The sequence below is a fragment of the Staurois parvus genome, unplaced genomic scaffold (assembly GCF_062004578.1).
Source record: "Staurois parvus isolate SC_StPar_1 unplaced genomic scaffold, SC_StPar_1.0 ptg001328l, whole genome shotgun sequence".
In the NCBI taxonomy this organism is placed as follows: Eukaryota; Metazoa; Chordata; class Amphibia; order Anura; family Ranidae; genus Staurois; species Staurois parvus.
In genome coordinates this window covers 5,214,876-5,232,317 of record NW_028319124.1, presented here as the reverse complement: position 1 = coordinate 5,232,317, position 17,442 = coordinate 5,214,876, and the positions used below count along the sequence as shown (strand labels likewise).

The 17,442-nt window shown below is 43.7% G+C and overlaps 1 protein-coding gene across 1 annotated transcript in view; it reads right to left on the bottom strand.

The window, feature by feature from the left end:
* Nucleotides 1-7,091: 7,091 nt before the first annotated feature.
* HTRA4 (HtrA serine peptidase 4) overlaps nucleotides 7,092-17,442 on the bottom strand; it is a 106,282-nt gene continuing 95,931 nt past the window's right edge. Inside the window, exon 9 of the mRNA XM_089661301.1 lies at nucleotides 7,092-10,766. Coding sequence (XP_089517427.1) covers nucleotides 10,601-10,766 — 166 coding nt within the window. The 3' untranslated portion in view covers nucleotides 7,092-10,600. The remainder of the gene's footprint in view (nucleotides 10,767-17,442) is intronic.

Sequence of the window (17,442 nt, the reverse complement as noted above, 5' to 3'; positions counted from 1 at the left end):
TCCAGCTTCCAGGAGCATCGGCCATGTATGATTTATGCAAAGTTACAACGGTCCAGCTTGGACCAATGTAATTATGTATTAAATATCCATATCTGGATAGCCATTCAACTAGTACTAAAACTCTTATGAAAGGAAAATAGAAACTCCTGGTTTGCATTGCCTGGACTTTCCAAGGCCATTAAGTGTTTGTAGTCTGTTTCCCATTATTGCTGCATGCATGAGGGGGGTGGAGGGGACAGGCTGTAAACAATGGGCAGAGATGGCCTGGTCAATACGAATCAAATTTTTTTCAACTTGGAGGTTTGCTGTGCTAATAAACGCTATTATGGCTGCTAAAACTGTTTTTTTTGTTTTTTGAGGCAGGTGTATTGTTTTCTATGGATTTATGCACACCGCTGCTTAAAGATTGGTAAACTGTATTCAGATCCATAACATCAAATTAAAAGAATTTGTGTCCATGGGTGGTATTAAATGCAGTACACATGTAAATACTTGCACTCTGTTGGCATGCCCATGGCTGACAAGTATACATTAACATTGTGTAATCTGCTTAAATTTACATCTAGGCCCTGAATGGCCCTTGTGTCCTAGCACCAAAAGTGCGAATGCAAATCTTAGCATAAACTTTACATGTGTACAGACATGATTTTACATAGGATCTTGCGTTTAAACCATATCTCCTAGATTGTAAGCTCCAAGGACCAGGGCCCTCCTATCCCTCTTGTATTGAACTGTATTGTCTCCCGTTATATTGTAAAGCGCTGAGCAAACTGTTGGCGCTATATAAATCCTGTATAATAATAATATGGCTGTGTGAATGAGCCCTTGAAGAAAACCTGATGTGAGAGAATGTGGGAGGCTGCGATTGCAGACCTCTTTCTGAAAAGGGTAGTTGCCTGGCTGTTATGCTGATCTTTAATACTTGATGCTGAACTGAGACAAGTCTGGTAATAAGGACTTCTTTTTTTTTTTTTTTTTTAATACAATTCACCCTGGTCAAGAGGTCTCTCGCAGGTGCAAAAACCCATTATCAAAAAGAGATATATCAACTATGCCATCAATACTATATATCTGTCAGAGGTTAGAAAATCAAGCCACAGGGCCCAACATTTATAAAACTTTCCATAAGTATGTGTGCATTGATGTCTCCACTCCTCCGCCTCCATAATGTCCTGTACTTTCTGCAGCCACTCCTTGACTGAAGGCAACACAGGAGATTTATGGGGATAAGACATTTAGTGGCATTGAGGAGGTGTGGCATCAAGGAGCATTTGTATGTCCCAACTGATTGCTTTGTGTCATGAAATAGAATAGGTAAAGGATCATCTGCCAGCTGGAATTATCTCATGAATGATTGTTCGAATATCAGACCAAAAGGTGCGTATAACTGGGCAATTCCACCACAGATGAAGGAAAGTGCCTCTCTGCCCGCATCCTCTGCAGCAGTAACCGGACACACTCAGGAAAATGTGGGATAACCTATCGGGTACCCTATACCATCTGGATAGAAATTTATAACATGTTTCCTGTGTTTTAGCATGAACCGATGAAGTGTGGGCCAGGGATATTATTTTATCTACACTACAGTTCGTCAGATCTCTGCACAGTTCCCTCTCCTACTCTCGGATATAGTAAGGAGTCGTGTTGGTCGATTGTCCCACCAGTAATATATATAACTTAGAGAGCAGATAAGTCGCAAACATATAGACTTGAACTTAGATAGTCGGGGGATCGAACAGTCCTTTGTATAGTTTCAAAGAATGCATGAAGCTGCCTGTGTTTCTAGCTATCCCAAGGTGTAGTGCCCCATTCCTTGTGAAAATCCATTAAGGATCGTAAATGTGTGTCAGACACATACTGAAAACTATGAATTTCATGAGAACCCCCACAGTGTTTAAAGAAGGCAAAATCCTCACCTGGGACAAACCACGGGTCCCCTCCAAGAGGGGAAAGGGGTGAAGGGTATGGTGCCAAGGAGAATTGTTTATTTAAACCATCCCATAGGGCCAGAGTTGCAGAAGAGAGAGGTGAGATCCCATCTGAAAGACCCCTAAATGTTGTAGGAAGCCAGGGAGCGTGTGCCAGGTTCCTTCCTGCCATTGGTTTTTCCAGTGGAATCCATAATTTATCTGCGGTATGCAAATTCCAATTTGCAATATGGAGTAAGGCAGTAGTGCGATAATACAATGAGAGGTCAGGAAGGCCCAGGCCTCCCCTAGCCTTTGTACAACGCATAAGGTCATATGAGAGGTGCGATGGTTTCCCGTACCACACAAACTTAAAGCGGAGTTTTACTCACTCTGTAAAAAAATAAAAGCAGTTACAAAAACTGTAGCTGCTGAATTTTAAAAAACAGCCACTCCCCTGTCCCACGGTGCCCCTGCCGCAGCCCGTTTCACCGGCCATCCTGTATCCCAGGCGCCGACATCTTCAGTGTAGGCACCTGGCTGTGACAGCTTGCAGCTTCACAGCCAGATGTCCACTGCGCATGCGTGAGTAGCGCTGCGCTTCCTGAATGGCCCCGTTGTCTTCTGGAACCTGTCACGTGTCCCACAAGACTTCAAGGAGGGAAGGGAAGGACAACTTCCATTTCTGATCACCTAGGCGATCGCAGCGGAAGTGGGAGCGGGTGCCTGTCAAATTCGGGTACCCGTTCAACCCCTTCCTCCCCAAAGGTGCCAATCCTTAATGGGAAGCGGGGGACCAATCTTTAAAGTGGAACTTCCCCTTTTGGGTGGAACTCCGTTTTTAATAAATTCCTGGTGAGTTTTAAGGAAAAAGTCCCTAGGCAAACGTATAGGGACCATCTGGAAAAAAAAATAAGAATTTGGGGAGGATCATCATCTTAAGTATGCTTATCCTACTGAACCAGGTGGTTTGTACCTTCTCCCAGGACTGCAATTCTTCCAGGACAGAGCGTAAGAGTAGGGCAAAATTGGCCTTCTAGAGATCCTTCAGGTCTGCAGGCAGTTTTATACCCAGATAAGTGAGGGGAGAATCTTGCCGTCGGAAGGGAAATGAATGTTCAAGTGTGCGTCCATCCGCCTTCAAAATATTCAAAGGTAGAATAACCGACTTCCCTAAATTAATCTTAAAATTAGATAATGATGAAATTGATTTATTTCCTTCAGAAGGTTCGGCAGGGTTCTCCTTGGAGAGCTAATAAAAAAAAAGACGTCATCTGCAAACGCAGCTAGTTTATGTTCAGTGGATCAAACTTTAACCCCGACAATATCAGGGTTCAAACTGATCCATCGTAGAAAAGCCTCCATGATCAAGGCAAATAGTAGTGGCTATAAAGGGCATCCCTGCCGTGTACCATTGGAAACCAGAGATGATTGGGACAAGGTCTGATTGACCTTCACTTGGGCCATAGGTCCGGTATATAGGGCTCCTATCCATAATTGCATTTTAATCCCAACTCCTAGCCTGTGTGAGACACGTGATTTAACCGCCTCCCGCCCGCCATATAAGGTAATGATGGGCGCAAGGCGGTTCTCTCATTCTGGGAGGACGTCATATGACGTCCTCCCATTCTAACCGCGCATGCGCAGCTCCGGGAGCATGCGGTGTGGCGACCTTCAGTGCATTGTATCCCTCGGACACAGCGGATCACCGACCAATAGAAAGCGCCGAAGGTGTCGGCTCAGTCATGTGATCAGCTGTGTCCAATCACAGCTGATCGCATGTAAATAGGGAAATGCCGGTTATCGGCATTTCTCTCCTCACGAGCTGTCATGCTGACAGCTCGAGAGGAGAGGAGAGCTGGTAATCGGCATCCCTCAGAGGGGACATCTACACTGATCATCAGGGCACTGATGATCAGTGTGCCCTGATGATCAGTGTAGCCCCAGCAGTGCCACCTATCAGTGCCACATCAATGCCACATAGTGCCTACTAGTGCACATCAATGCCACATATCCGTGCCCATCTGAGCTGCCTTTCAGTGTCACCTATCAGTGTCCATCAGTGATGCCTGTCAATGCCCATCAGTGCCACCTACCAGTGCCTCCTCATCAGTGCCCAGCAGTGCCACCTATCAGTGTAGCCTATCAGTGCCCATCACTGCAGCCTCATTAGCGCACATCAGTGAAGGAGAAAAATCACTTATTTACAAAATTTTATAACAAACTAAAAAAACTTTTTTTAAAAAAATTTTCAGTGTTTTTTGGTTTGTTTAGCAAAAAATAAAAACCCAGAGGTGATTAAATAACACCAAAAGAAAGCTCTATCTGTCTCAAAAAAATGATAAAAATTTCATATGAAAACAGTGTTGTATGACCTCGCAATTGTCATTCAAAGTGTGACAGCGCTGAAAGCTGAAAATTGGCCTGGGCAGGAAGGGTGTATACGTTCCCTGTAGGTGAGTGGTTAAAGTAATAAGGACTTCTGACACTTCAGGCACCCATTTACTTAACACCCGGGTCACATCAAAGCCAATTTTGAAATTGTGCGACTTACAGTGAAGTCGCACAATTTCAAAATCAGGTGACCTGCCGATTTCATTGCAGTTTGCAAGACATCTGACACAGATGTCTATGCAAATTGCAATAAAAGTAGTGCATGCACTATAGAAATCGGTGCAGCTTCAACCAAGCCAGAACCGCACCAATATGACCGCTCTAATAGTGGACAATAGGGTGCAACTTAGCATACGATTTGCAGATCGCACCCGATGTAACCGGGGCATTAAACAGGTTTTGTGTTTCCTTACAAGTCTGTGGGAATGCAAAAACTGCCAGTGAATTCCAAATGATTTCAGAAGCGTCTGACAAGGCCAAAGACAGTTGGCACAAGACCTTAGAGAGCAGAGTAATGTGCAACGGTTACAGATCTTCATTGAAAACTGTTTAGTGGCGCATAGTTATTTTATACAGGTCATGCATTTTTACTTGAAAGTAATGGGATGATTTTCAGAGTGTAAGCAGTGACCGCATTGTCCTGCAATTGGAGCAGACAAACCGTATATGCAGAGAGGTGCTGGTTGTGTTACGACCCATTTATCATTCTTTACAGAGCTGTCCACCCACATCTGTCAATCACTGAATTCATATCCTGCTGGCATTGCAGTGGTCAGGGAAGAGAACGGGAAGGTGCAGAAGAATATTGGGTTTTGTTGTCAAAGCTTAATTGAAGAAGCTGAGGTTAGAAACTGACTGATTACTATACACAGCTGCTCCAGATTCTGAGTACTCCACTTTTAGTAATTCTACTCCAATGCAGACTGTGGAGAGAATAAAGTAATGGAGGACAGCCAATGGAGTGTCAGCTTGTTCACACAGGTCAGAAAAATCTGTACACTTATGTTGAAAAACAAGTTTAAAAAAAATTCTGACGGAACTGCTATATACACATATCATTCCTGGCAAATACAGATCTGTATTGTCAGATAAAATCGCAAACAAACCCAAATCTCGCATGATAATCCAAACACGTTTTCCATTATTGATATTATCCTACTCTTCCTGTTCCCTGGAGCTGTACTTAGAACTGTATGCCAGTTAAATATATGCCAGTTAAATATTTTCTTTTTGATGGGTGATAAACAACTTCAAGCACTTTTATTTAAAGTATATGTAAACCCTTACCTTGTAAAACAACCTATTCAGTTTACAATAGAAAGGAAAGACAAAACTTATGTGTGTGTGTGTGTGTGTGTGTGTGTGTATATATATATATATATATATATATATATATATATATATATATATATATATATATAAAATTAAAAAAATCTAAACATCTCCCCCCCCCCCCCTTTTATAGACGTGATTACATTAAAGAAGAGGTCGGCATTGCTGCCAGAGCTGCTTTATCTTTATAAACACCGGCAGAAGTTCCCTTACAAAAAAATTATGTCTAGAGCAACCCTTAAAATTTCCACTCACCTGCTCCCATTGGGCGAGTGGAAATAAGGTGGGGTCGAGCAGCACTGGGACTAGGGGTGTGTGGGAGGGGTAGCGGTGGGGGCAGTGATGAGCAGCAATCTCCTGTATAACTTTCAATGAAGCAGCTGGAAGCCGTGGGAGGGAGAAGAGATTCGGCTTCCAGCTACTTCATTGAAAGTCATACAGGAAATCGCTGCTTGTCACTTCCCCCTCCGCTGCACCGATCATCCCTGATCGTTCCGTTTCTTTCCTGGCCCCCCCCCACTGTGTGCTCCTCAACGCCCAACCCCTCCCTACTCCAGTCTGTGCAGCTTCAGAGGAAGTGCGGGTGGGGAAATTGAACACAGAGCAGCCAACAGCTCTGATGCATCTGACTGAGCATGTGAGTTCGACTTCCCTTTCTTCCACCCACCATCCCTCCCTTCCTTCCTTCCATCCATCCCTCCCTTCCATCCTTCCACTCACCCCTCCTTTCCTTCCTTTCACCCTTCCCTTCCTTCCTTCCTTCCTCCCTTCCTAAATTTGAAATTTTGAGCCCTGGTCTAGAGTTTGGCTTTAAAGGAGAAGTGGGGCCAAAGCTCTTTTGGCTATACTTCTCTTAGGGATCACAGGAGTGCACTTTGTTCTGCGCTCCTGTGACCCATTTTCAGCCAGCAGTGGGCTAAAGTCCACTGTCATCTGACATCACTGAGCTAGTACAGGCTCTGGAAAGATCCCGACTTTAAAGTTGGGATCCACCTAGATGCCTGACAGACAGCTGATTCAGCCTCATAGCGATCTGCTGAGAGCCTGAGCCAGCTGCTCCCACCTCCTCCATACCCCGGGCATCCAGTAGACACTGGATGGGCAGAGCAGAAAGCCAGAGACTGACAGTCCCTGGCTCTCTGCTCAGTGAAGACCGATAACTGAGTGATCAGTGGTCTTTGACCACTTAGTTCTCAGTCTTAGAAACGGCAGGAGCAGATACAGCATCAGACTGATGCTGCATCCATCTTGTTGAGTGTGAAATTTACACTGGAACTCAGTGGTCCCCATTGAAAATTCAGTTCTGCCATACATCTCTTATTTCAAGATCTCTGGAACCTGCTGGCTGATATTAGGATGAGATTTGGACATGAAGGTATCATTATGTTCACATGTCAGGGTTCTGGAACGGTCTACTTTAACTGGAGCAAGAATCACTGAATAAAAGATGAGCTAATATGTAACAAAACATGATTGTATTAGTATAATGCAATTACACCATAATACAGGAGAGTTACATGTATATATGTAATTTTGTCTAAGAAAATACAAAGTATTCAGATTTATAAATGTAAACTTGTAATTCAAATGCCACATATTTTGATGATATAATTTTACATTAAAATTATTCTAAATAGGCAAAAATTGTGATAATATAGCTCTACATACAATTTGTTTTGTCTTTTGAAATAGCAAAACAAAACCAAATAAAGCACATATAGGCTAACAATGAGACATAGGGGTTGATTTACTAAAGGCAAATAAACTGTGCACTTTGCAATGTACAGCTGCTCCAGAGCTTAGTAAATGAGGGGAAGCTCTGCTGACTTCCATCAGCCAGTCATGTGCAAGCCAGAATGCTGTTTTTTTTTTTCCTTGCATGTGATTGGGTATTCTTTGCAAAGTGAAATTATACCTAATTTACTAAGCTCTGGAGCAACTGCAAAGTGCACAGCCTATTTGCCTTTAGTAAACCAACCTCAAAGTATTCATAAAGACCAGTTTTACATGTTCATTAGAGAAAGCTTAAGTTACATCGCCATTAGCATGTCTCTCACAAATTTTGGGAGTTCCCAGCTCTTCCCATGTACCATGGCCAGGCCAAATCTCACCATAAGATTTTCAATTTATATTATCACAACGGAAATGAGACTCCAAGACCGGAAGCAGAGCCCACAGCTACATGAGAGAAGAAAGCAGTAGGTCCTTTATTTAGCCAACAAGTGCCTAAAACAATCAGTTTTGGTTAGAAATCCTGGGGGGGGGGGGGGGAGAAAGCACAAAATATCAAAATATAAAGAAAGATCTGTATTTCCCATAGCTACCAGTCAGATTCCAAGTGCCATGTGTGTAGAGCCAGTAAAAAGAAGCAGAATCCCAGGCAATTTTTTATTTTTTTTTGTTTCAGACAGATTAGGGAAGGGTTAGAATCTCTGTTAGCCTATTTGCTGCCTTTGACCCTATTGGTCAAAGTCAACAATGGAAGACACAAACAGACAAAAACCCTTCTATATCCAAAACTAAAACTGGAACAGTAGAGCTTCCACCAGCCGCATGACACCATCTCTGTTACGTGTCAATGAGCAAATAAGACTATGGGGGTGAAACGCGTCAAGGATGGATGGTTGGTCCCTGGGTGTGTTGCTTGTGGTTGAATAAAGATTTTACAAGGAGATTACATTATCGGTGTGCAGCAGGTGTTGCATTTTTTCCCCCTGAAATCAGTAAGGTGGACAGGCTCCTTGGCTGGCACCTGGAACACACGCAGTTGGGGAGGGGTGTCGGTCTTTGGAGCTGTTGTTGGGTCTGGATCATTAAAATATAAGTGTTTGATGCTTGTGTGACACACGTCAGACTCTGCAGAGGATTCCATGCCTGAGACAGCCTGCTGTGTGCTAGAATTTTGTACTGGAAGCATGTGGGAGAGAGTGACACAAGACACGTCATATTGAATATGTGAGAGATTAGCACCACTTACAGAGGGTATTTCATATTTAAAATATCTTGTGCATCAGTAGTTTTGATTGAAGTCTGCTTTATATTTTAGCTATTTTCAGGGCCACTTCCTTACACGGAAACATTTGGTTGTAGATTATAGTCCTACATAACTATGTTATCCTTCATCCTTCCTCCTAATATCCCTCATCCCACTGAGGAAAGCCACCTGCTCCACTTATGTCAACTGGAGTAGGAAGAGTAGAGATGCTGAGCAATATTACAAAAAAAGTACTGGATTCCTTTTTTTTAACTCTGAACAGCTGGGAGGCCTTAAAATTTGCTTTATACCCCCGCTGAAATTAAATGTAGGTGAGAATTTTAGAAATTATGGCATAGCTAATGTCTTCATGACTTTTCATGTCTTATGACAGGGGTCTCCAAACCTAAACAAAGGGCCAGCTTATAGTACTTCAGACCATAAGGGTGGGGACTGGACTGTGGAAAATGTGAGTATATATTGCCCCAGCATCAGTGATAGTAAACAATGTCTCGGGCCTGCTGGTCAGTGGGAGTCAAAAAATTACATGGCATCTGTGGTCAGTAGGAGAAGGAATAGTGCCCTATTATTGGTATCAGAAGAAGGAACAGTGCCTTTTTGTTTGTCTCAAAAGAAGAAATAGTGCCCCGCTGTTTTGTCAGTAGGAGTAATGGTGCCTCATCGTTGGTGGCATTAGGAGCAATGGCACCACAGTGTTGGTGTAAGTGGAAGGAATGGTGCCTGGTCGTTGGTATCAGGGGAAGGAATAGTGCCTCACTGTTTGTGTCAGTGGGAGGAATGGTCCCTTGTGATTGGTGTCAGTGGGAAGAATAGCGCCCCAATGTAGTTGTCAGTAGAAGGAATAGTTCCCGTCTGTTGGTGTCAGTGGAAGGAATGGTGCCTTGTCGTTGGTGTCAGTACAAGGAATAGTTCCCCACTATTGTTGTCAGTGGAAGGAATGGCACCTCATGGTTGGTGCAAGTGAGAACAATAATGCCGTGTATCGGTGGGAGAAAGTGTCCCAAGGACCATATAAAGGCAAGCAAAAGGCCACATCTGGCCCGTTGGCCGCAGTTTGGAGACCACTGCTTTATGGTATAATGCAGTAAGTCATAGCAGCCAATTAGAAACCAGGTTTTGTTGCTCAAGCCAATGATACTGTTATAGACAATCCTGCTATGGGTTACCACCAACCGTGGCTCTTTGCACCATATGAGTATAAAAGGTCAGTGAAGGTCATAGCGTTTATGTATTACCAAACATTAATGGCTGGTACTGTTTCTACTACCTTTTAATCTTGAATTCAATTTGCAGGTACTCCAGAAAAATATAAATATAAGGCCTTATGTTATAAGCTCATATGGCGATTGAATGTATTTTCCCAGAATCCCTATACGTTCTGAACTGTCAGGGATCGCACATGCTTATACATTAATACTAACAGGTAATATATGATAGCAATTTTATACAGTAATATACCTATATAATACACCTATAAAAATACACTGCTGTTAAGCACTTTGATTTATACGTCTGAAAGTAGATCATTTACAATTTATGGCAAGGTCCCTCACATTGTATGTTATATATATATATATGGCTACTGTTTTGCTTTCTTTTTTGATTTGGCGTAGTATACTTCATATGTATGGCTTGATCTGTCATTCCCTGCCGGTGTTGGTAGAAATCCCATTCCTCGTATCTTCGGTAAGTATAAGGTTTTATACAATTAGTAGGGCTGCCTCTAGCAAAGCAGAAGTTGCATATCCACTGTAGCTCTGTTTTGTATAGAATCATATACTGTATATATGAGTACGTACAGTCAGCCTCCCCCACAACCAGTGTGGGAATAGAGTATTCCAGGAAGGAGACATGTCCCATCCATTTGGAGTTCAGAGTCTGAATCCAAGTATAAAACTTCTGTGCACCGTGCACTTTGTAGAGGTCAGAAATCCCGAAGAAGAACAAGAACTTCTGAAGTAATGGAGGGGTTCTAGCCCATCTCTTCGGGTACAACGTTGAGGATGATATCTTCATTTCCCCTTCGCACCACGATGGACAGAGTCTCGCTGACCTTCACAGCTTCACTCACCTCCTCTGTGGTGCTTACAGTTCTGCCGTTAATGCTGATGATCACGTCATGGTCCTTCATACCCGCACTGTACAGGGCAACACAACAAGGCATTAGTCTGCTCTCTCTCTCTGTTCACTTCTACATGACACTTCATTTGTTCTATGCACACAGTAGGGAATGGTAACCACTTGAGTACTTGCCTATATATACCTCTTCCTTACCAGTTACCATTTTTCTGTTTTCAGTGTTGTCATATTTTGAATGGCAGTTACTCTGCTAATCAACACTCTTCCTAAATGAAATTTATTTCATGTTTTTGAAATACATAGAAATTTTTAGGTGGTATTTAATAATCCAAATCTATCTCTCTACTGCTCACCTCACTCCTTCAGTCTCCTCTCACATTACATATCAGCATGGATGTCGCACCACTTCCTGAAACTAAGCTCTCTAAATCTGAAGAGCTGATAATATTCCCAACGCCCCCTCTGCTTGTGCCAAACTCCATCAAGATCAAGAATGCAACTATCGGTCCCTCCCTCCACACTAGGTGTAATCCTAGACTCTGGCCTGTCCTTTCGCACCCAAATCCAATCGCTGTCAAAAGCTTGTAGACTTCACCTACGTAACATCTCTAAAATTTGCCCTTTTTTAATTAATGAAACCACCGAGCTTCCTTGTTATCTGTTGCCTTGACTATTGCAACTCCCTTCTCATAAACCTACCTCTCTATAGTCTATCATGAATGCTGCTGCCAGACTCATCTACCTTACCAACCGCTCAGTGTCTGCCACCCCTCTCTGCCAATCCATCCACTGGCTTCTAATTTCCCAGCAAATACATTCAAAATACTAACAACAACATACAAAGGTATCCACAACTCTGCCCCAAGCTACAGTACATCACCAATCTTGTCTCCAAACAATTCTTCTGTCAGCTATGGCTGCAATCTTTCTTGGTCTACCTGACCTTGGCTTGGTAGCAAGAGATCCCCAAACTTTCCACTTCTTAATAGGTGATTTAACAGTACTGATTGGCATATTCAAGGCTTTGGACATCTCTATGTGTCCTTTTCCATCTTTATAAAGTTCCATTACCTTGTTATGCAGGACTTTTGACTGTTCTTTTCTGATCCATATGGCTCAGTATCTAGCCTAGTCAGTGCTTCCACATAAGAGCTAACAAACTCGTTGACTATTTATACACTGACACTAATTGCAATTTAAAAAGCCACAGATGTGTGACATTAATCTCTAATTGGTATTTTAACCCATGTGTGTCACCTTGTGTGTCTGTACCAAGGCCAAACATTCCAGGGGATGGAAACTTTTGATCCGGGCCATTTGGGTGATTTCTGTTATCATTATGATTTTAAAAGGAGCCAAACAACAATTTGATAATAAATGGCTTTATATGATCATTATCCTTCAATAAAAGAGCATTTTTTGGCATGATAAGTCATATTTTCAATATCAATGCCAAAATTTCGCAATTTCTGCCAGGGTATGTAAACTTTTGAGCACAAGTGTATATATATATATATATATATATATATATATAAAAATGTAGTGCATATGTATTTTTTTTGCCCTAGCATACACTTTAAGAGCCCCATCAGATTTTTTTTTTTGCTATCTCTCTCTCGCACTTCCTGGCTCACAAACACAACAGACGTGAGAGGAAATCTCTACAAAGTTAGGGGGAGTCCCCTCTTAGTTGTCACCAGAACATGCAGATTTTCCCAAAGGAAATTTTTCCTAACCTCCTGTACCTGTGACAACTTGGATTTCCCATCACTTTCTACCCCACAGATAATAGTCTCCCAAGTGGTCTTCTGGTGAGTTGCAATACCTTTGTGCAGGAAAAGGGCTGCCTCCAGGAGAGCCTGCTCTGTTTGTATATTGCTATATACTGTATAGTGTATGTGTGTGTTTAGTTAAATTGATTGATTGATTGATTTATTGCTGGCTAGAATGAAAGTGTGCTAAGGACCGTCTGTATTGAAACTGACAAACAAAAATAACTTTGGCTTTACATACACATTAAGGTACACCTGATGTAAAAGAACACGGGGTTACCTTTATTGGACTCCTAAAATGCTTGTTGCCTAGCTGTCATACTGATCCAATGGCTTCAATTCTTTCTGAGCCACTAATCTAGTAGATGTATGCAGAATAGAAGTTCTGATGTCACCTGCATGCTTATTCTAGATCAGTGACTCAAAAAGTATTGAATCCAGAGACAGCATTATCAGGAGATCGGTAATGGAAGCTTCCTTATTCTCTCAGCACAGGTTTCCTTTAAGTAAACCTTAGTAAGAGGAATATGTAGGCTGCCTTTGCTGAAAATGCTAATTGCCTAGTTGGTATGCTGAGCCAAGTATAAAAATTGGTATAGTCAGAGAAAAGTCCTTACCAGCTTATTGGTGAAGAATGAGATAAATTAAAATACAGAATAGATGCAATGTACAGAACAAGCAAGTGAGAGTCACTTATTTTTATTGGAGGCACATGCGAAGTGTAATCTTCAAAAGGGAAGATAATTCCCGACTCCTCATGCATTCCCCATATAGAGCCATACCAGACAAAAAGTGAAAATATTCAGTGAGGTAATTCTAATTAGAGATGAGCAAATCGAAGTAGGCGAAGTGGAATTCGTTTCGAATATTAGGAAAATTTCGATTCGCGTCGAATCCGAAAATAAGCAGACTTCGGATGCGCGAATCGAAATTTTTCCTAAAATGGCGGCGACATGTGCGGCGACGGAGCGGGGATGTCTGGGAAGGCGCGCAGACAAGGCGCGCTGACCCATAATGCATTCATTCATGACATGTGATCGCATTAGCCAATCAGCAGCCAGCCAGCCAGCACAGTGTAATGGTCGAGCTATAAATGGCGGCCATTTTAGAATTCTCCATTTGCCTCCAGTCATTCAACAGAGGCAGACCTGGCTGTATGCAGGGAGAGAGTTAGGGACACAGAAACGTTACTTAGGGACACAGAAACGTTAGTTAGGGCCACAGAATCGTTACTTAGGGCCACAGAAACGTTACATAGGGCCACAGAAACGTTACTTAGGGCCACAGAATCGTTAGTTAGGGCCACAGAAACGTTACTTAGGGACACAGAATTGTTACTCAGGGCAGACAGAATTGTTACTGAGGGATACAGAATTGTTACTGAGGGCCACAGAATCGTTACTTAGAGCCACAGAAACGTTACTTAGGGCCACAGAATTGTTACTTAGGGACAGACACAGAATTGTTACTGAGGGACACAGATTTGTTACTGAGGGCCACAGAATCGTTACTTAGGGCCACAGAATTGTTACTTAGGGACAGACAGAATTGTTAGTGAGGGACACAGATTTGTTACTGAGGGCCACAGAATCGTTACTTAGGGCCACAGAAACGTTACTTAGGGCCACAGAATTGTTACTTAGGGACAGACACAGAATTGTTATTGAGGGACACAGAATTGTTACTGAGGGCCACAGAAACGTTACTTAGGGCCACAGAAACGTTACTTAGGGCCACAGAATCGTTACTTAGGGCCACAGAAACGTTACTTAGGGCCACAGAAACGTTACTTAGGGACACAGAATTGTTACTCAGGGACAGACAGAATTGTTACTGAGGGATACAGAATTGTTACTGAGGGCCACAGAATCGTTACTTAGGGCCACAGAAACGTTACTTAGGGCCACAGAATTGTTACTTAGGGACAGACACAGAATTGTTACTGAGGGACACAGATTTGTTACTGAGGGCCACAGAATCGTTACTTAGGGCCACAGAATTGTTACTTAGGGACAGACACAGAATTGTTACTGAGGGACACAGATTTGTTACTGAGGGCCACAGAATCGTTACTTAGGGCCACAGAAACGTTACTTAGGGCCACAGAATTGTTACTTAGGGACAGACACAGAATTGTTATTGAGGGACACAGAATTGTTACTGAGGGCCACAGAACCGTTACTTAGGGCCACAGAAGCGTTACTTAGGGCCACAGAAACGTTACTTAGGGACAGACACAGAATTGTTACTGAGGGACACAGATTTGTTACTGAGGGCCACAGAATCGTTACTTAGGGCCACAGAATTGTTACTTAGGGACAGACACAGAATTATTACTGAGGGACACAGATTTGTTACTGAGGGCCACAGAATCGTTACTTAGGGCCACAGAAACGTTACTTAGGGCCACAGAAACGTTACTTAGGGCCACAGAATTGTTACTTAGGGACAGACACAGAATTGTTATTGAGGGACACAGAATTGTTACTGAGGGCCACAGAACCGTTACTTAGGGCCACAGAAACGTTACTTAGGGCCACAGAATTGTTACTTAGGGACAGACACAGAATTGTTACTGAGGGACACAGATTTGTTACTGAGGGCCACAGAAACGTTACTTAGGGCCACAGAAACGTTACTTAGGGCCACAGAATTGTTACTCAGGGACAGACACAGAATTGTTACTGAGGGATACAGAATTGTTACTGAGGGACACAGAACCGTTACTTAGGGCCACAGAAACGTTACTTAGGGCCACAGAATTGTTACTTAGGGACAGACACAGAATTGTTACTGAGGGACACAGATTTGTTACTTAGGGCCACAGAAACGTTACTTAGGGCCACAGAAACGTTACTTAGGGCCACAGAATCGTTACTTAGGGCCATAGAAACGTTACATAGGGCCACAGAAACGTTACTTAGGGCCACAGAATCGTTAGTTAGGGCCACAGAAACGTTACTTAGGGACACAGAATTGTTACTCAGGGACAGACAGAATTGTTACTGAGGGATACAGAATTGTTACTGAGGGCCACAGAATCGTTACTTAGGGACAGACACAGAATTGTTACTGAGGGACACAGAATTGTTACTGAGGGCCACAGAACCGTTACTTAGGGCCACAGAAACGTTACTTAGGGACACAGAATTGTTACTCAGGGACAGACACAGAATTGTTACTGAGGGACACAGAATTGTTACTGAGGGCCACAGAACTGTTACTGAGGGCCACAGAACTGTTACTTAGGGCCACAGAAACGTTACTTAGGGCCACAGAAACGTTACTTAGGGCTACAGAAACGTTACTTAGGGCCACAGAATCGTTACTTAGGGACACAGAATCGTTACTTAGGGCCACAGAAACGTTACTTAGGGACACAGAAACGTTAGTTAGGGACACAGAATTGTTACTCAGGGACAGACACAGAATTGTTACTGAGGGACACAGATTTGTTACTGAGGGCCACAGAACCGTTACTTAGGGCCACAGAAACGTTACTTAGGGACACAGAATTGTTACTCAGGGACAGACACAGAATTGTTACTCAAGGACACAGAATTGTTACTGAGGGACACAGAATTGTTACTGAGGGACACAGAATTGTTACTCAGGGACACAGAATTGTTACTCAGGGACACAGAATTGTTACTGAGGGACACAGAATTGTTACTCAGGGACACAGAATTGTTACTCAGGGACAGACACAGAATTGTTACTCAGGGACAGACACAGAATTGTTACTCAGGGACAGACACAGAATTGTTACTGAGGGACACAGAATTGTTACTGAGGGCCACAGAACTGTTACTTAGGGCCAGAGAAACGTTACTCAGGGACACAGAATTGTTACTCAGGGACAGACACAGAATTGTTACTGAGGGACACAGAATTGTTACTGAGGGACACAGAATTGTTACTGAGGGCCACAGAACTGTTACTTAGGGCCACAGAAACGTTACTCAGGGACACAGAATTGTTACTCAGGGACAGACACAGAATTGTTACTCAGGGACACAGAATCGTTTAATTAAAGAGTATGTCAGACAACATGCAGAGGAGTGGCAGAGGAAGCAATGTTTTAGGAGCGAGCAGACGTGGCAGCAGAGGAAGGGGTCGAGGCAGCACTATTCGCAGCCAGAGGCCAGTGCTCCCGGTGTCATCCAGCGGTCGTGTCTCCACCGACAACCCTGCCGTCATCGATTGGTTGGCTCGGTCGTCTTCCTCTTCCCAGGTCACCTCTGACACCTACAGCCAACGGTCGGTGGGTACGTCAGACACAACTGTTAGTTGGCATGGCCCGGGAGCAAGCCCACTGAAATCACGTGTCCTCTACCTGCCCCTGTCCTTTGGTGTTCCCTCACCAAGTGAAGTATCGCATGCTGTGGGCTCAGCCCCACTGTACAGTGAGGAAGAGCTAACAGAGGGCGGTCAGGAACGGGGGGAGACATCCGCCTCTTCAGCAGCCAGGTGAAGAAGTAGTGGCGAGGAGAGTGGCTCGGTAGCCGGTCTAGAGACAGGTCTGTCTCCTGACCCACACGCAGCCGAGGGGGCTAGTAGTGAGGCGGAGACCCTAATTGATGATGATGAGGCTGATCGCACTTGGCAGCCTCGTCGTCATCAGGCTATTGCTTCCGCATCATCAGGAGAAGAGGGTGGCAGCTTGGCAGCGAGCAAAACAGTCGGTGGGTTGCCCAGGAGGCAGCAGGGTCGCAGCAGTGTCAGTGGAGGCAAACGGCCACGGAGTACAGCAACAGCTCCACTGCAGCCTACCACCACGGCCAGTAGTGGTGCCGGTGTGCACGGAGGAAGCAGCAGTCAGCCAGTGAGGAGTATCGGGGGCAAAGTTTCCTACTCGGCGGTGTGGCAATTTTTTGTCAAGCCGCCCGAGGAAGTAAACGTAGCCGTATGTCGACTATGTGGCCAGAAAGTCAAGCGTGGCCAGGGGGCCCATGTTGGGACT